Source organism: Pristis pectinata, chromosome 5 (genome assembly GCF_009764475.1).
Source record: "Pristis pectinata isolate sPriPec2 chromosome 5, sPriPec2.1.pri, whole genome shotgun sequence".
In the NCBI taxonomy this organism is placed as follows: Eukaryota; Metazoa; Chordata; class Chondrichthyes; order Rhinopristiformes; family Pristidae; genus Pristis; species Pristis pectinata.
Window position 1 is genome coordinate 24134717 of NC_067409.1, and position 21072 is coordinate 24155788.

General features: G+C 40.4%; 1 protein-coding gene across 8 annotated transcripts in view; it reads right to left on the reverse strand.

The window, feature by feature from the left end:
* LOC127570315 (cAMP-responsive element modulator-like) overlaps nt 1-21072 on the reverse strand; it is a 72998-nt gene that overhangs the window by 24356 nt on the left and 27570 nt on the right. For all 8 annotated transcript variants that reach the window (XR_007956335.1, XR_007956333.1, XR_007956334.1 and 5 more), the window contains exons 5-7: nt 16610-16710; nt 8099-8241; nt 6336-6524 (exon numbers count right to left, since the gene is read on the reverse strand). Coding sequence is in view for 5 of the 8 variants with exons in the window: in XM_052015749.1 (XP_051871709.1) it covers nt 6336-6524; nt 8099-8241; nt 16610-16710 (433 nt within the window). In the remaining 3 variants the exon portion in view is untranslated. The remainder of the gene's footprint in view (nt 1-6335; nt 6525-8098; nt 8242-16609; nt 16711-21072) is intronic.

Consider the following 21072-nt stretch of genomic DNA (forward strand, 5'->3'; position numbering starts at 1 on the left):
TCAAGATCACGCTGCAAGCTTTGAAAGCCTTCCTCGCTATCCACTATGCCCCCAACCTTAGTGTCATCCGCAAATTTGCAAATCCTCTTCACCACATTATCCAAATCATTAATATAGATGACAAAAAACAGACCCAGCACCAATTCCTGCAGCACACCACTAGTCACAGGCCCCTAGTCAGAGAGACTACCACACTCTGGCTTCTCCCACTAAGCCAATGTTGAATCCAATTGGCTACTGGCTACTTCATCCTGAATGCCAAGTGACTTAACTTTCTGGACCAGCCTCCCATGCAGGACTTTGTCAAAGGCCTTGCTAAAATCCATGTCGACAACGTCCACTGCCTTTCTTGGTAACCTCCTCGACCTTCTTGGTAACCTCCTCGAAAAACTCTACAAGATTGTGTGTAGTAGGTCATGTTTAACCAAAGCCATGTTGACAATCCCCAACCAGACCTTATCTATCCAAATACTTATATATCCTGTCCCTTCGAATACCTTGCAATAATTTAGCCACAACTGCCATCAGGCTCAACAGCCTATAATTTCCCGGCTTATTCTTAGAGCCTTTCTTAAACAACGGAACAACATTGGCTATCCTCCAGTCCTCCGGCACCTCACCTGTGACTAAGAAAGTTTTAAATATCTCTGCCAGGACCCCTGCAACTTCTGCAGAAGCCTTCCACAAAAGTCCAAGGGGACACCTTGCAAGGCCCTGGGGATTTATCCACCTTCATTCACCTCAAGACAGCCAGCACCTCCTCTTTTGTAATCAGGATATGGTCCATGACCTCACTACTCTTTTTGCCTCAGTTCTATAGTCTGTGTCTCCAGAGTAAATACGGATGCCAAAAATTCATTTACGATCTCCTCCACCTCTTTGGGCTCCATACAAAGATGACCACGCTGATCTTCAAGAGGACCAATTTTGTCCCTTGCTACCTTTTTGCTCTTAATATAGGTACAGAAACCCTTGGGATTCTCTTTCACCTTGTCTGCCAGAGCAACCTCATGTCCTCTTTTTGCCCTCCTGATTTCTCTCTTAAGTGCTCTCCTACATTTCTTATACTCCTCAAGAGCCTCATTTGATCCTAACTGCTAATACCTGATATGCACCACCTTCTTTTTCTTTACCAGGGCCTGAATATCCCTCGATAACTAAGGTTCCCTAAACCTGCTTGCCTTGCCCTTACAGGAACATGCAGGTTCTGTACTCTCAAAATTTCACGTTTGAAAGTCTCCCACTAAGCAAGCACCTCTTTGCCAGAAAACAGCCTATTCCAACCTATACCTTCCAGATCCCTTCTGATGCCATCAAAATTGGCCTTACTCCAATTTAGAACCTCAACCTGAGGACCAACCTGATCCTTCTCCATAACTATCTTGAAGCTAATGGAATTGTGATCATGAGATCCAAAGTGTTCCCCTACACACATTTCTGTCACCTGCCCTGTCTCGTTCCCCAAGAGAAGTATCGCACTCGCTCTAGTTGGGACCTCTATATACTGATTAAGGAAACTTTCCTGAACTCATTTGACAAACTCTATCCAATCCAATCCCTTTAGAGAATGGGAGTCCCAGTCAATAAGTAGAAAGTTAAAATCACCTACAGTACTATGACAAACTCATATTTCTTGCAAGTGTCTGCAATCTCTCGACAAATTTGTTCCTCTAAACCCCACTGGCTATTGGGAGGTCTATAATATAGTCCCATTAACGTGGTCGTCCCTTTTTTATTCCATAGTTCCACCCATATTGCCTCAGTAGACAAACCCGCCAGTATGTCCTATCTGAGCAGTGCCATGACATATTCCTTGAAGAGTAATGCCACCCCTCTCCCTTTAATATCTCTCTCTCATGTCTAAAACATTAGAACCCCAGAACATTGAGCTGCCAGTCCTGCCCGTCCTGTAACCAAGTCTCACCAATGGCTACAACAACACAATTCCACATGCTGACCCATGCTCCAAGTTCATCTGCCTTACCTACAATACTCCTTACATTGAAATGGATGCATCTCAGAATATTAGTCCAACCATGCTCACAACATCAATTTTCCCCACAGCCACTCCACTTGCTGCCCTGCTACTCCGGTTCCTGCTCCCCTGCAACTCCAGTTTAAATCCCACTGAGCAGCACTATAGCAAACCTTCCCACAAGAATATTGGTCCCCGTCCAGTTCAGGTGCAAACAGTGAGCAGCCAGTCCTGCCCCTCCTGTAACCAAGTCTCAGTAATGGCTACAACAACACAATTCCACATGCTGATCCATGCTCCAAGTTCACCTGCCTTACCATCCCATTTGTATAGGTCCCACCTGCCCTGGACGAGAGCCCAACATTCCAAAAATATGAAACCCTCCCTCCTGCACCATCTCCTTAGCCATATGTTAAACTGCACTACCTTCCTATTTCTTGCCAAGCTAGTATGTGACATGGGTAGCAATCCTGAGATCACCACCCTGGAGTTCCTGTCTTTTAACTGAGCACCTAACTCCCTGAACTCACTTTGCAGGACCTCGTCACCCTTCCTACCTATGTCATTGGTACCTATGTGGACCACGACTTCTGGCTGCTCCCCTGCCCCCTTAAGAATGCCGTGGACACGATCCAAAATATCCCTGACCTGGCACCTGGGAGCCAACATACCATCTGGGAGTCTCATTCTCCTCTAGAGAATCTCCTGTCTGTTCCCCAAACCAATGAATCCCCATCACTACCGCATTCCTCTTTTTCCCCTTCCGAGTGACAGAGCTAGACTCGGTGCCAGAGACCTGGCTGCTGTGGCTTTTCCCTGGCAGGTTGTACCCCACCATCTCCCCCCCACCCAACAGTATGCAAAACTGTATATTTGTTATTGAGGGGAATGGCCACAGGGTTACTCTGCAATGACTGCCTAATTCCCTCTCCTGATGGTTACCCAGCTACCTGCATCTTAGGTGTGACTGTCTCTGTAACTCCTGTCTATATACCCCTCAGCCTCCTGAATGATCCAGAGTTAATCCAGCTCCCGCTCCCTAACATGGTCGGTAAGGAGCTGCAGCCAGATGCACATCTCACAGGTGTAGTCATCAAGGAGAGTTCTCCCTGACTTCCCACATCCTGCAAGAGGAGCAGCACTGCCCTGACTGTCATTCCCACTGCTCTGTGCAATAAGAAAGAAAGAGAACTTACCAGAACCTCACCTTAGCCTCTGCTCACTTCCTCCGCCTCTTCACTCTGAAGCCTCGAGCCAAAGCCTCAACTCTGCAATCTAACATTGGCCCACTCTAACACTGACCACTCTGCTTGACCCTAATTTTGTTTTATTGGTTGCTATCAACTGATTAACCAATCAATTTTCAACTAACAACTTGCAAATGTGCCTCTCTTAGGTTCCTGCTGGGTGGAACTGAACAGAAAGTCTGGAGACTCACCTCTTAAAAATCTGCTTCAAACTTTCCCCCTCTCACCTTAAAGCTATGCCCTCTAGTATTTGACAATTCCACCCTGAGGAAAAAGAATCTACCCTTATCTATGGCCTCATGATTTTCTATGCTGTAAAGGTCACCCTCCCAGCCTCCTACACTCCAGGGGGACAAATAAAGTTCCAACCTAACTAGTCTCTCCTTAGAACTCAAGCCCTATAGTCCAAGCAACATTTATGCGAATCTTTTCTGTATCTTTTCCAGCTCAATGACATCCTTCCCATAGCTGTAGACCAGAACTGCTCACAAAACTCCAGTGTGGTCTCACCAATAACTTGTACAGTTGTAACATGATGTCCCAACTCCTGAACTCAATATCCTAACTGATGAACACAAGCATGGCAAACACCTTCTTCACCACCTTGTCTGTGTCTACTTCCAAGGAACTTACCATCCACGACACCACAAATTTTAGTGTCACCCGCAAATTTACAAATCATGCCACTAACGTGCTCATCCAAATCATTAATATACAGTGTATATGACAAACAAGTGACCCAATACCAATCCCTGTGACACACCACCGTCAGAGCTCTCCAACCTGAAAAACAGCCTTCTACTACCATTTTCTGTCTCCGACCATCAAATTAATTTGATATTCAATTGGTGAGCTCACCTTGGATACCATGTGATCTAACTTTCCAGACCAGCCTACCATGCAGGACTTTGTCAAAGGCCTTGCTCAAGTCCATGCAGACCAGATCTAGCACCCTGCCCTCAAACCTCCTGGTCATCTCTTCAAAACAAAAACCTCAAATTTGAGAGACATGATTTCCCACACAAAGTCACGCTGACTATCCCTAATCCATTCTTATCGTTCCAAATGTAGGTTAATACCGTCCCTCAGAATCGTCTCCAGCAACTTTCCCACCACTGATGTTTGGCTGAGCCTAACATTTCCTGGCTTGTCCTTGCAGTCCTTAAGTAAAGGCGCAACCTTAGCCATCCTCCATTTGCTGGTACCTCACCCATGGCTAAAGATGCCACAAATATCTCTGCCACGACCCCTGTAATTTCATGCCTAGCTTCCTACAGTCATAGGGTAACTTTGATCAGGCCTCAGGGATGTATCCACCTTAATATGCTTTAAGACTGGCAGCACTTTCTCTTTTGTAATATGGATATGTTCCAACACATAACTATTCATTTCCCTTAATTCTCTAGCTTCCATAACCTTCCCCAAATTAAATACAGATGAGAAATATTAATTTAAGAACTCACCAATCTCCTTTGGCTTCACTCAGACAGCCACAGTAAGCCTCTGATTTTCAGGATATGCTAACATGAAAGGGCCATAATACAGTGGAGAACCAAGCCAAATATAGAAAATACAGACTGACAAAAGGGAGTTAAAGAGTCAAAGTATGAGAATAGATTAGTGGCTGATATAAAAGGGAACTCCCACTCTATCGTTTGTTAGACCATAGCTGGAATAGTGTAGACAGTTTTGATCACTGCACTACATGCAGGTTGTGATTATGCTGGAGAGGGTGCAGAGATTCACCAGGAATGGAGCATTTTAGTTGAAAGATTTTAGATCAGTTTTCCTTGGAACAGAGGGTGGACCTGATCGAAGCATACAAGGGGTATAGATAATGACAAACTCTTCCCCTGATAAAAGGTGTCTATCAGTGAACACATACTGTATTTAAGCAAAAAGGTAGGAGATTTAGAGAGGACTTGAGAAATTATTTTTTCCACCCAGAGAGTGGCTGAAATCTTGAAAGCACTGCCCAAGGGGGCAAATATTCTCAAAATTGGTACTTAGGTGAGCACTTGAAACATCAAGGCCTTGGCTACAGGTTGAGAGTAGGAAAATGAGATTAGTACAGAAAAAGGTACTGGAGAGACAAGAGACTGCAGATGCTGGAACCTGGAGCAAAAAACAAACTGCTGGAAGAACTCAGTGGGAATTACCACTGAGTTCCTCCAACAGATAGGTACTTGATGGCCAGCACAAACATGGTGGTCTGAAGGGCCTCTTTCCATGCTGCATAACCATGACTCGAAGACAATTAAAATGCAGTCACGCATCAGGCAAAATGACGAGAATAATATATTTCCTGAAAAACACCAGTTAACTAGATGTCTTTTTAAAACAATCCCATGATTTCAAGGCAATTATTACCAATGCAGCTTTATTTTTGGAAAAGATTTACTTAGTTGTCCCAATTTAAACAATAGCAATCACTGCTGTCCATTGTTGTCTCACAAGGACAGCAACCCAGGTTCTGTCCAGACCTCTGTTTGTGTAGAATTTGCATGTTCTCCCTGTTAACAATTGGGTTTCCTACTCATCCAGACAAGGTGGGAGTATTCCACCATTCTCTTTGATGTGCCTTTTTGCTGGTGGAAAGGCTTTGGAATGTCAGGAAGTGAGTGACTCACTGCAGGATAACCCAGGTGCTCCCATTTCCTCCCACAAGCAAAAAAATGTGCAAGTTTGAAAGGTTAATTGGACAGTGTAAATTGCCCCCAGATTCCAGGTTAGTAGTAGAATCTGAACAGTGTTGTTGGGAATGTGGGGATAATAATAGGTTAGGGTAGGATTAACGTGCTTCATGGTCAGCACAGACTCTATACTTAAGGGCCCATTTCCATATTGTATCTATGACTCTAACCCACAAGTTTTGCACCTGGTTTAAATACCCCTTTTCTAACTGACCAAAGGCTGTACTGTTTGATTAAAGGCACATTCTACAGTCATGCTCGTGCAAGGTTGCATCACACCAAACTCAACATGGATAACTCAGGTCTAACTGTTAACTTTCAAGAGAGCATATTCTCTGGATAATATCTTCATTCACTAAACATTTTTCTTCAGAAACACTACTTAATAAACATTTTATCAAACAAGTCCATTTCTCATACCTTGAACGACGACTTGGCTACCTGGAACAAAGAACTGTTGCGTCCCATCACTTGACTGTGTAGCATATTGCACAATGGTTGCCCCAGGCTGAGGTGTTCCTGCATTTGTCATGGTAAGCGTCTGTAATCCTTGCACACCATCAGTTCCTGGATTTGCAATCTGAATAGTTCCACCTTGAGCGATTGCAACTAAAAAGAAACAGATCGAAACAAGGAGAGATAAGGAAAAAAAACTTCATGGCAAGACAAAGTGTTGAGAAATTTCCACGACAAACTGGAATTCTGATCAAAATCGATCTCAAATAACTTTAAAATTCAAAGTTTTTATTATAAAATATTTATATTGTGCATGGCATTAAGAAAAATGCTACGATGCCAACTTTTCACATTCGCAGAGATGTGCAGATTTGTCTCTGCTTTACAATATAAAAATGAAACAAACCAAATATTAATTATTGAAAATGGTGAGACAAGAGATAGCAAATGCTAGAATGCTAAAAGCGAACTGCTGGAGGACCTGCAGCATCTGTGTGTCATCTGGATGATATTGGCTGAGAAATGAGCATTATATTGGCCAGTTCTCATCCAGTAGATAGTTAGTACTGCCATTGTAGTGATAGTAGCTGTTGCTCCACCTTCCTCAGATGAAGGTCTTGACTCAAAAGGTGGACTGTCCATTTGCTTCTACAGATGTTGCCAGACCTGTTGTGTTCATCCAGCAGTTTGCTGTTTGATTCCTAACTGAAAACTTATGAAAATGTTCGATGTGTGCGTTGATACAAGTTAAAAGTCACCAAACATGCATTTGGAAAGATGGTTTTATTTGATAGATAATTATAAAAAACTGTTCAAGAAAGGCAAGAGCTGTCAGAGAAACCTTGTTCAGCAAAATTTAGGAATTAGCCAAACAAGGGGTGAAGTAAATTGTTACACTATCTTTTCCTGAACAAAAACTATGAAAAGCCTGGGGATTCTGAATTCATTTTAAAGAACATATTTTACATCAAATTTGTAGCAGATTTCTGCATTCCATGTGGTGCTCAATTTTAACCCTCGTTTTCTCCTTTCTTGATTTTTAGTTTAAGTACAGTTACAGGACAAATCACAAACATGAGCCCAGATAGTAGTTGCCAGTATATTATGCTATCTAAAATATTAGAACCAAGGCCACATCTCAAATGGCATAAACTCTGCAATAAGACATGAAACAGCAATCTGATTTTATTTCTCAGTTAGGTAGGACATTAGATTGTGAACGAGATCAATTATGTACAGACACAAGAAACTGCCGATGCTGGAATCTGGAGCAACAGGCAATCTACTAGAGTCAAGCAGCATCTGTTGAGGAACAGAATTGTTTACAGTTCGGGTTGAACTGAAGGGAAATGGCCAGTCTAGAGAGGAGAGGGGGAATGGTGAGACAGGAACTGGCAGTGATTGGTGGACAGAGGATGGGCAAAAGATGACAGACAGGCTGCTTCAGGGAGGTGAAGGAGGGGAGGGGTGGAGTAGGGAGACCCTGGCAACATTCTGTATTGTTGCTTTTCTACTCACTGGGTTATTGAAGAAACTCCTTCATGCTTCAATTTTAACTGCAGATAAATTTAAAATAACTTGGATGCTTTGCCAATGCTGATGAAATACAGCAATGAATTATAGCAAAATAGATGAGGTTAGAAAAGTGATAACGTAGCTATTTAAGGCCATCAAAGCAAATAACTGGGTGTCAAATAAAAATGGTGAGGTAAAATAGCAGTACATACTGTATTGGCCAGTACTCGTCTGGTAGATAGAAGTTGGTACTGCCATTGTAGTGATAGCAGCTGTTGCTCCTTCTTCCTCAGATTTTTCTTCATCAATCTTTGGAACACCAGGTGCATCAGAAGACAATTCATTTAGGATTTTTCTGAAATAACATTGCCAATGTTCAGCTAACTATGATTAAAAAAATACGGTTGCCAATGTAATTTTACTAATTATTAAATCATGAAACTGGTCAAATCTACTTCTTTATCCATACAATGAGAAGCTAAAACTACTAAATTATCAAATGCTCAATGCCATGAAGTAAGGCTAACTCAACAATTCTCAACATTTAATTTTTTGAGTGACCAGGATGCACAAGTGAACCAGATGATTTTTTTAAATCATCATTTAATAGTTTGAAGAGAAGAATTTTGTTCATACAGTAAAAGCACTTCAAGGCTTACAAATACACAATAAATATCCGAACAAACTATATTGTCTGGTCCAGGCATCTTTGGAAAGGACATGAGAAAGAAAACACAGCAATTTTGAGTGTTAACATTTTAACTTCATTACTTGCATTCATGTTGCATTCTGCTATAACTGAAAGTGGGAATGGACATGAGACACTCTTCCCAGCCCAATCGACTATCTGGTATTATTCTCAACTGAATGTGGTACTATTTCAGAGTTTTGCCAAGATAGAAGACATTCATAAAAATATGGCCACCAGAACCAGCCTAGACACCCTTAAAGTTTAGAAACACTGTTAAAAATTTGACTTAAGAGTATACTGCAGCTCAAGCATACACACAAGTAGCACACAAGAGTTACTTCCCAAACAATTTAAAATAACTGTATTAACTAAGGAAAAGACATCTGAACTTTGTGAATTAAAATTAGATGTTTCAGAAATGACTGTGTGCAATAAACTGTCCCAACATTAAGCTTTCCTTGTTTTAAAGTAACATGGGGCTACTACTGATGATTAAATACATTTCATAATCACCATTTGAAATACCTTTAAGAATGAGAGCAGTCTATTTGCACAAACACCTCAAACTGTACAGTACAACAAAAGCTTTCATTTACACAGGGCCTTTAATTAAATAAAATGTTCCATTACATTTCACATAAACACTGACTTACAAAATATGACACTGAACAATACAAAAAGATATTGGGGGAGATGGCCAAAATGCTGATCAGAGTTAACATTAAGGAACAATTTAAAACATTGAGTAAAGTGGAAAGCAACTCCAAAGTCAGGGACTACACAGGCAAATGCATGACCTTGAATGAAGAAGCTTTGAAAATCAGAAATGCACAAGGTGGTAGAATAATGAAGTACAGAAACTGAATGACTGGAGGAGGTTACAAAAAAAAGAGGGAAAAGTACGGACTTTTACATGTTTGGACAAAGAAATTGAAATATCAGTAAAATTCAGTGAGCAAAATGTGATGGGAACAGTTCTGTATGAGTTAGGAAATGGGCAGCACAGATTTGGATAAATGCCAGTTCACAAAGCATTCAAGATGGAATGCAAAAGTGGCAATCTATGGAAAATTATTAATAGATAAACACAAACTAATATCTTTGTCATACAAGCACAAGGCAATGACCATGTCAAATTAGAGAAGTTCAACCATTTCCCCTGCACATTCAATGCCACTGTCAAGTTGCTCACCATCAACACCCTGGAAACTACCAATGTCCAAAAACTGTACAAGGCACAGAAATACTACGGCTGCTGGAACAGATCATTGACTGACTATTTTGTGGCAAGTAACTTACCAACCAACATTCTAAAAATCTCTAGCACCTGTTAGGCACAAGATGGAATGCAACCAATTTCTCTCATTTAAAATTTTTTTCAAAACAAAAAAAGTAAATACTGGAAATACAGAAATTTGAAATAAGAACAGAAAATGCTGGTAATACTCAGCAAGTCAGGTTGCATTAGTGAAGAGTGGAACAAAGTTAACATTTCAGTTTGATGACCTTGGAACAGAAGGGTAAAAGATAATAGATTATGAAAACTTAACTCTTACTCCACAGATGCTGACTGCCATGAACATTTCCAGCATTTTGTTTTCTCTCCATTTGTCTGAATATTCCCAATATAAAATCCACCTGATACCAGGCAAGGTTAAGCCTGATTAGCACTCTGTGCTCCAACTTAAACCAGTCCATCCTTGGCATGCCACAAGGATGCACTGCAAAATCAGTCAAAGTTCTCAAACATGCAGCCTCAAGCAGCTGAAAGAGGTAGCCTACAATTCAAAGGCTACTGAGGATGAATTACAAGTATTGCACAATACTTACAATCCATTTTTAAACCAACAGGAAACAGAACAAATTGTACATATCCAAAAGATGCACAATATATATGTAAAAATATGATTTACAACCTCCCAACTGTAAAAATAATCCAGCCTTTTTTTTTGAAGATTTATTATATGCAACACATCATCCAAAGTCAGCAGGCTTCACTTTCATGGTGACTAGAGATAATTTTTGTCTTCTCACAAAACAGATTCCTCATTTTGCTGTTCTAGAACTCATTCAGAAAACATTAGTTGTAGCACCTCACCTCATGTAACACAAATGAATTTTCTCTCATCCCAGTGTGGTCCTGAAGCACTGCAGGTTGACTGTTAAGAATCTCTGATGTGGTTTAAATGATCAATTGTTATACATCAGTGTACACTGGAAGTTATTATGAGGTCACCCAAACCATTCTTAAATCATAAACAATATGTCACATTATCCCTTTTCAGCAACGTGCAAGACTCAATTTACTCTTGCTATCACATCATGATTTTAAAGAACACCGAAGAGTTGTTTAATAAAATATAACAGTTGATTTTTTTTTTCCCCCAAACACTTCATTTTTGAAGCAAGGCCTACATACACCTACCAGTTTGGCAATATAGCCAAACCAAGCAATGGCAAAGGTAGTTACTTATTCATTCACACAATTGTAGATACATATAATCAGTAACAACATTTACTGTCCACTTCCAATGTACCAGCACAGCTCTTGATCATTTGAAGAAAGGGAAGTATTAACACCTCAAACCTGGCACATAGTCTACCGGGCAGCAGAGAGACTCATCCTCCCATAGGCTTCAATGACACAGACCATCCAAAACCAAGGATCACAAAGCACTGGAAAAGTACCATTTATGTGGGGATCATTGCTACCTGGTAGCCCAAGAACTTTATACCACGTCTGAGGTCTTGATTTTCTGTTATCCTTTTTTGCAGAAAGCCAAAGGTCATGCTGGGACTGCAGGGAATGGCAAATTCCATCATCAACGTCTGCCTTTGCTTAGAACCACTGCCAGGAGCTTATTAGGACTCACATTTCCTCCACTGTCCAATTATGGACTTTTATTGTCAGGCAGCAGTATTATGCAACGGGAGCAGGCTTGTGGAAGATCTTTATTTGCAGATGTCCATAGTAAAGACGTTACTGTGGTACACTTCAGTGAATACATCAATGAAAATTCAAAACTCAGTCTCTGAATTAGCATGTATGCAAACACCGTCTGTGTACAGGAGCTCAATGGCCGAGGTTGGAGTTGAGTCAACAAAGGCTCAACCGTTTCTCATTTGTCCTGTGGATAAGCTCAACTTCAGTGGAGACTTCGTAGAGGTCTTCACAAAATCCTCCAATTCCAACAGCAAGGTAACCATCGTGAACATTTGCTCCCAGGCCAATGTCCAATATCAAGGCTCTAGTTACACTTAGCTAGTTCCAATGGGCAACCCATATCAGACTCCCAAAACAGGGACCCAATTCCGAGCTCCATCAAGGCATGAAATTACTCAGAGGACAGAGGAAACTATTCAAGGATGTTCTCAAAGCTTCCTTGAGAAAATTTAAAAAACTCAACTCATGGGAGTCCATAGACTAAGACTGATCAACTGGAAGAGTGCTTGACATGGCACAGAGAACCTCAAATGTCTTCTTTGGGAGCACACAAAAACCGAGACAAAGCAGAAGAATTGCATCACCTGCCATACTACCCACTCACAACATCAAGAATCTTCTTGCCCAACTGTGGCAAAGTATGCAGCTCCCACATTGGCCTCATCAGCCCACTTCATAATCTACAGAACCAAAGTAGAAGCAAGTCATCCTTAACCCTGAGGACTGCCAATTTTCACTAATAGTAATTAACACAGGACTGATGTTAATTCTGGCAAAAATAAATCTCTTTTTTTTTAATTTGATGACTTGCTGTAAAGCTACCTGTATTTCTTTGAGAAAGAATGCATCCATGTATCCGTGTTTTAATATAATCATCAAATTAAAAGGATTTTCCAAAGTTTAAGATACTTTCCATAGTTGCAGTTACATAAATGGTCTATAAATTTTGCACTTGCACATACTGGGTATGACTGCTTTTCCTCCAATTTTATCTGTCTGTCTATTAACATGTATCTTAATTATAGTGTGTACTTACTGACTTCCGTGTCAGATCTTTTGTCCATGATAACTAATTAATCAGAACTTTTTTTTGTTAATGGTGCACAAATTTGAACACTTAAGGTCCTCAACCATAATTACTTGAAAGTATTTATATAATAATTTCTATTCAGCAAGTCATCCATCAGTCTGGTATTTTTGCTGATAAACTTCTTAAAGATTAATCTATGATTTGGAACCTGTACCACTGCCATTTGAAACTATTTTCATGCTCACCAAGGCAGCAGAATTTCTGTTCCACATAATAATTTTATACAATATTCTTTTCAATTAAATTACACATATAGGAATGTAATATTTTTCTCCTTTGATTGATGCAATCATTATTCCAACATGGAACCTTACAAACATAGCTCATAATTCTTGGGTCAAGTTACACATAAATTATCAAAAATAATGGTATGTTTAAATATACATTGATTTAGTTATTGCCAAATTCCAATATCAAATGATAGTTAAAAGATAACTTGAGATCTATATCCATATATCTGATGTAAAGTGTCATCATCTATCTGGTAATAAGATCTATAAATCAGCCAATAGGTATTTTTATATATTATTCATTTTCTGGTGGCATTGTTATGATTAGTTGGTAATAAGTAGGGTCAGTGCTTCTGTTTGGTTTGAAGGCAGAATGGAAAAACATTTGAGATGACTGGGTGTATTGAGCATTCATCTGTTGAATCAAAGAGGTTTCTTTTTTAAGTCACAAAATATGATGTGAGTCTTGTGCATTTCTGATGACTTGCTGCCAGATCTCTTCCAATCTTTCATTTTTAGTTCTTTCCTTTTTGCTCGTGTCCTGTGTTGCTTCATCTTTTGGTCTTGTTGCTCGTTTGTTTGCATCTTAGTCTCCTCGGTTTTGTTTCATTGCCTTGTCTCTCTCTTTGTTTATACAGGAGGTATAGGCACCAATTGATGGAAGTCCCAAGTGACATTTGTCAAGGATATTTACTCAGGATTATAGGTACACTGGCAAATGGCAATGAACTAGCCAGTAATGGGTTTGGACTCATTGATCATGAAGAATGGCAGAATTAAAACACTGAAAAGGCAACCTTGTATTCTACAGCACAATAACTTTTACATAACTAACTACTTGTGGTATCACCAAAGAATTGGAAAATTAATCTTCATCAAATGATTAAGCCATATTATCTCCAACATGGCTTAAATGTAAATGTCACAAAGGCAAATACTCCAGTTTGCAACAAGTAAAAATCAATGGAAATTTAGTAATTAATAAACAATGGGCATCCCAACAGTATCAGTAACACCTACCCACAGAAACCACCCTCACATGTGACAATTTCTATTTTCACTCTCACATCATTACTTCTGGTATGCAACAAAGAGGATTCTTCAACCCTCCCATTTCCCATTTGTTTGCTGCCACTTGGCAACACAATCCACAAACACAATGGCCAAGAAATCTCAGTGCATCCCAAAGATGTCCCAAATGGTTAAAGGACTACAGGTATAGTTGTTTCCCACTGCTTCAAAATTCACTTGTGGTCAAGGCCCAAGGAAGGGAGAAGGATGTTCAGTTCACAACTCACCCACTGCAACCTTCTCCCTGGTAGCTTCCTGAAACTGAGACAAGCCATATCGAGCTTTGGTCATATTTGATTCAGAGCAAACTTCACACTAAATATTCACACCATCACCAAGCTTGACATTGGCCTGTTCCTTTTATGCAGTGACTCATTTGCTGCTGAAATCCTCATTTGTGTCTTAATTAAAACTGCCCAATCCAACTCACTTCTGCTAACTTTCTTCATTCTACTTGGTAAGAATATCAAAAACTGCTGCCTACATGTCCCTCAATGTTCTTGTTCTTCCCTTTTGCTCCAACATCCATCAACCCACAACTGACCAAGATCAAGGAACTCCATCAATTCTGGCTTATAATTCAGATCTAATTTTGAAATCATTTCACTATTCATAACTATGGGCTCTAAACTCTGGAAATCTCTTGCTGAACCTCAAGTTTTTTTGATTTTTAGACAACAAAGAACCTAACCATTTTAACCATGCTCCTTCTATGGTTTGTTTGTGAATTGTGCTTGATAATTCTCCAATAAGATGCCTTGGAAATGTTTCATAATATTAGACACGTCAATGTAAAGAGAGAATATAGTTGATATCCACCCCAACAATCCAGTGATGGAAGAATTTCTATTAATATCTCTGAATAAACACAATTAGCCCTGTTTTGAAAAGCTATCTTGAGAACGGTTTAGTTCTTACAAAACCAGTTCTTGGTTATTTGCTGAAAAACAAAACTGGCAGAGTAAGGCAACTTGAATTCTTCAAAACTCAAGATCAGAAAATATTTAGACAATAGGAGCAGAAGTAGACCATTCGGCCCTTCGAATCTGCACCGCCATTTTGAGATCATGGCTGATCCTCAACAATCAATATCCTGTTCCTGCCTTGTCCCCATATCCCTTGATTCCCCTATCTATAAGAAACCTATCAAGCTCCTTCTTGAAAGTGCCCAGAGAATTGGCCTCCGCTGCCCTCTGAGGCAGTGCATTCCACAAATTCACAACCCTCTGGGAGAAGAAGTTTTTCCTCACCTCTGTCCTAAATGGCCTAGCCCTTATTCTTAAATCATGCCCCCTGGTCCTGGACTTCCCCAACATCTGGAACATATTTCCTGTCTCTATCTTGTCCGATCCCTTAATAATCCTGTACGTTTCAATCAGATCCCCTCTCGATCTTCTCGATTCCAGCGCGTACAATCCCAGTCTCTCCAACCTCTCGGCACGAGACAGTCCCGACATCCCCGGAATTAACCTCGTAAACCTACGCTGCACGCCCTCTATAGCCAGGATATCCTTCCTTAACCCTGGAGACCAAAACTGTACACAATACTCCAGGAGTGGTCTCACCGGGGCCCTGTACAAATGCAAAAGAATCTCTTTGCTTTTGTACTCAATTCCCCTTGTAATACAGGCCAACATTCCATTAGCCTTCATCGCTGCCTGCTGCACTTGCTCATTCACTTTCAGTGACTGATGAACAAGGACTCCTAGATCCCTTTGTATTTCCCCCTTACCTAACTCCACACCATTCAGATAATAATCCTCCTTCCTGTTCCTGCTCCCAAAGTGGATAACCTCACACTTATCCACATTAAACTTCATCTGCCAAGTATCTGCCCACTTACCCAACCTATCCAAATCACCTTGAATTCTCCTAACTTCCTCTACACATGTCGCACTGCCACCCAACTTTGTATCATCAGCAAACTTGCTAATGTTATTCACAATGCCTTCATCTAAATCATCGACATAGATCGTAAACAGCTGCGGTCCCAGCACCGAGCCCTGTGCCACCCCACTAGTCACGGCCTGCCATTCTGAGAAACATCCATTCACCCCTACCCTTTGTTTCCTATCCGCCGACCAGTTTTCTATCCATGTTAATACCCGCCCCCCCAATTCCATGAGCCCTAATTTTACCCACCAATCTCCTGCGCGGCACTTTATCCAATGCCTTCTGAAAGTCGAGGTATACAACATCCACTGAATCTCCCTCGTCTATTTTCCTGGTTACGTCCTCAAAAAAAACTCCAGTAGATTAGTCAAGCATGATTTGCCCTTGGTAAATCCATGTTGACTCGACCCAATCCTATCATTGCTATCCAAATATGCCGTTATTTCATCCTTAATAATGGACTCTAGCATCTTCCCCACCACAGATGTTAGGCTAACTGGACGATAGTTCCCCGTTTTCTCCCTCCCTCTTTTCTTAAAAAGTGGGATAACATTAGCCATTCTCCAATCCTCAGGAACTGTCCCCGAATTTATTAAAAATGAAGAAAAATTTCAAGTCAGTTATAGCACATTATGATCTAATATGCAATATTTCCCATATGGAAAATTACAGAGCAGAACATAGCAGAACTAGGCAGAAGCCATCATTTACTTGGTACAAGACTAAGAGTTAAGACTCAGGGATAATGAGGCAGAAATCTATAAAAACAGCAATGAGATCAACCTTCTAAAAAAAAATTCATACCTATAAGACGGTCGTCTGGATAGGATTTCTCTTCGTTTTTGGGAGTCAGTCACAACCTCAGCGGAATCTCCAGATTCATCAGTTTCTGCTATTGTAGCTACCTGTGAATACAAGCATGCAAATTACAATCAAGGTGACATAAGCATTAAGAATATATTTTTGCATGATGCAAAAAAAGCCAAAATTGAATGGAACCTCTATTTAAAGTCCTGGCAAATGGAAGCATCCTGGTTCACCTAATCCTGAGCAATGATTAGTATTGCTATATTGGCACCTTTAGTTTTATATTAACAAGGCTTAGCTGCATGGAAGACTGACAGGACATTATGGTAATAAAAAATATAGCTTTGATACATGTTATTAGACACTCAAAGTAGCCTCCATGAACATAAGAAATAGTAGGTCATTTGACTCATCGTGCCTACAATGCCATTCAATAAATTGCCACTTTTCTGCACTATTTCTCATATCCCTCAATTTCCATAAATATCAAAAAAGGAGTCATAAAATTAAAAGGCCATGTGAGCCAATATGATTATTAAGTTTATTTGTTCCTGTCCAAGTCCAAAACAAATTTGATTTAATCAAACTGTTTTCAGGCAGAATTTAATCAAATAAATCAAAACTGCCACCAACTTGGGAATGTTGTGCGTATTTCTGGTTTAAGTATTATAAATGAGATACTGAAATAATGGAACTAATTACTTACTGTGAAAGCCAAACAAAGTGGATATTTCTCTCTAAGAAAAAGAATGAGGTGTGATCTGATAGATGATGGACATGGCTTTGACATGGTGGACACAGTTCACTCGATCATTAATAAATATTGTAGACAATTTAAGTTCCAACTACACAGGAGAATAGTAACAAAGTGGAAACTGTACATAACAAGTCAAGTTAATAACACAGATGCAATTAAGAGAAAACCCAGATGAGCACAGGAGGATAAACAACTGAGGATATACTGAGAAAGTTAAATGATGAGTTAGAAGACCTGCATGGAGTGTAAGTGGAAGCATGAAGGAGCCAGGACGTTTCATCACCCTATTTCATTAGGGTCAACCTCATTTAAGAGCAACAACTTGCATTTAACACCAACAATGAATCAATATCCCAGGTTCAAAGAGAACGCAATGGCCCAAAACTTACTGGGAGTAGCCCGCCACACAATAATCTGTGACAAACAAAAACTTATTTTATATGGATCCAACATGAATGCCTAATACCATGTCCAGATCATTGAGCCTAAATATAATAAAACGCATTTTCACAATCAAATGCAAAAAACGGATACTAAGGCAGAAAAAGTCTCACCCACAAAAAAGCCCCACTCTCCTTGGTGCCAAGTTTTCAAAATGCATTCAAAAAACATACAAAGAAATAAAAAAGTTATAAACATTAAAGCAAATGAATTTAATTTTCAGTTACAAGCTATTCTTGCAGTCATTCCTCTTCATTCAAACGATGCTCCACCATGTCTAAGCAGGTAGAGGTTCTGCAAGCAAATTCCTCAGCTTAAATGGCGAGGAATTCCATTCTTCCACTATATGGAGTTCAATGACCGAGGACAACTGGGAAACCACTTGTAATTCAGCCTTGAAGAACAGCAGTGCTGCATTTCTATCTTTACTCCCGAACTTGCTGGAAGTTCTGCAGACAACCATTAGCTTCTACCAACAAGATTATGGCATTGAATTATGTGTTGCTGAGCCAGAGAATGAGATACAAGGAGTGGTGTGAAAGGAATTTCATTAAAGCAGGTTTGAAAAAGGAAACAGAAATGTTGAAATAGAAGTGAAGCCTATTTCACCACACTTCTGATGTGCCACGTTTCATGGAAATACTTCGTGGAATCAGGAAATGGCATATTACTCTTTGCTGAACTATTGTTGACAGTATTTACACATTGCTGATCCCACTAAACTTGCCAATAGTGAATGTCATGATATTGATGGTGCAATGCAACAATGGTGATTTTTTTCCAAAGCCATCACACACTCCCCTATCAGAGACATTCGTTATCTGCCACTTGAGTGATACAAATTATACTTGCCACTTATTATTCCAATACCTAAATATTCTGCATAAATTGCCACAGCAGGCCTTGACTGAGGAGCAACAAATGGTATGCAAAGAATGGTATACAATATTGTACATCAGTAAATGCCCTTACTTCTTGTCTACTTGTGGATGGAAGGCTATTGATTAAGCAGCTCATGATGTTTGGAACAGAGAAGCAGTGGGAGGAGAAAATTGAATTAGTCACAGGGGAACACAGACTGGGGAAGACCGACACTGTTCTCTGCAGCAAAGACAAAGTCCCAAAGGCTGCGTTTCTGCAAGCAATTGGGTTAAGGTCATCTCTTCTGGGCTGTACAGGAATTAGGAGGATCCACCCGTTATGGTCCATGTAGGCATGAATTGCATAGGTAGGACTTGGAAGGAGCTTTTGCTGAAGGATTACAAGCAGCTCAGGGCAAACTTTAAAAACTACAAAAGGTAAACCTCCAGATTATTACCCAAGTTATGTATAAATTGGCAAAGGGTAAAGAAAATTAGAGAAGTAAATGAATGGCTCAAAGATTAGTGTGGGAGAAATGGGTTCTGGTTCATGGGCCAGTGGAACCAGCAAAGGGGGAAGGAAGAGCTGATCAGTTAGCATCGGCTTCATTTGAACTGTGCTGGGACCAATGACTTGGCACATCACTTAACTTGAGCTACAGATTGGACTTTAATTGGATGAGAGCATGGGAGCAAAAGACAGGTAGTTTTAAAAAAACCAAGAGTAATGGCATGAGATCGTGAAGCAGTGAAGGAAAATCAAAGCATGACAAGCAGAGAACACAAGCAAAAATGTGCAGCAGAAATTGGAATGAGCAAGTAAAAAAAGAAGTCAAAGGTTAAGGCTCTTTATCTGAATCAATGTAGCATTTCCAAAGAGATATACGAGTTTAAGGCACAAATAGAAATAAATGAAGTTGATTTAATAGCTTTTGCAGAGACAGCATGAGCAAGACTGCAAACTCAATATTTCAGGATATTAAACATTCCAAAAGAACAGACAAAAAGAGAAAGGAGGTGGGTAGGTGTTGTCAATCAAGGAAGTTAATAGTATGGTAGTGAGTAATGATAAGAATGCAGATCACAAGGTAGACAAGTTGGGTGGGCACCTGGTCAGCATGGACTCAATGGGCCAAAGTGTCTGTATCCACGCTGTATTGCTCTGACTCCAGAATTTGCTTCAGTGGAAGTAAACAGTAAGGTTAAAATGAGACAAGTAGTCCATTGGCCCCCGACGTGTTGCCCCATGGTAGTATAAAGCATAAATGGAAAAATATCGAAGGCATGCAAGAAGTAAACTGCAATATTCATTAGTAATTTTAATGTGCTTCTTGCTTTAACTAATCAGATTGGCAAGGAAGAGGATTCTGAGGAGGTCTAGACGGGTTGAAATTACTAATGCCAGCAAAATCAAAGACCCCACCCACCCGGGTCATTCTCGCTTCTCTCCTCTCCCATCAGGCAGAAGATACAGGAGCCTGAGGGCACATACCACCAGGCTCCAGGGCAGCTTCTATCACACTGTGATAAGACTATTGAACAGTTCCCTTATATGTTGAGATGGACTCTTGACCTCACAATCTACCTTGTCATGACCTTGCACCTTATTGTCTACCTGCAATACACTACCCTGCAGCTGTGACTCTTTACTCCGTATTCTGTTATTGCTTTTACCTGTACTTGCTCAATGCACTGTGTAATGAATTGATCCGTACTAACGGTATGCAAGACATGTTTTTCACTGTACCTTGGTACAAGTGACAATAATAAACCAATACATTGGTGTTAATTGCAAGAGTACTTAAGCACAAGAATGGAGCGATCATGCTCCAATTACAGAGGACACTGGCGAGACTGCATCTGGAGTATTCTGCACACTATTAATGGCAAGACCCTTAACAGTTTTGATGTACAGAGGGATCTTGGGGTTCAAGTCCATAGCTCCCTGAAAGTGGCTGCACAGGTTGATAGGGTGGTAAAGGTACATGGCATGCTGCCTTTATTAGTCGAGGCACTGAGTTCACGAGTCAGGAAGTTATGTTGCAGCTTTATAAAAAAACTCTGGTTAGGCTGCATCTGGAGTATTGCATTCGATTCCAGTCGGCCCATTATAGGAAGGATGTGGAGGCTTTGGAGAGGGTGCAGAAGAGGTTTACCAGAACGCTGCCTGGATAAGAGAGCATGTGCTACAAGGAGAGGTTGGACAGACTTGTGTGGTTTTCTCTGGAACAGCAGAGGCTGAGGGGAGATGTGATAGAAGTTTAGAAGATTCTGAGAAGCATCGACAGAGGAGACAGCCAGTATCTTTTTCCCAGGGTTGAAATGTCAAATAGTAGAGGGAAGGAATTTAATGTGAGAGGGAATAAGTTCAAAGGAGATGTGCAGGGCAAGTTTCTATTTAC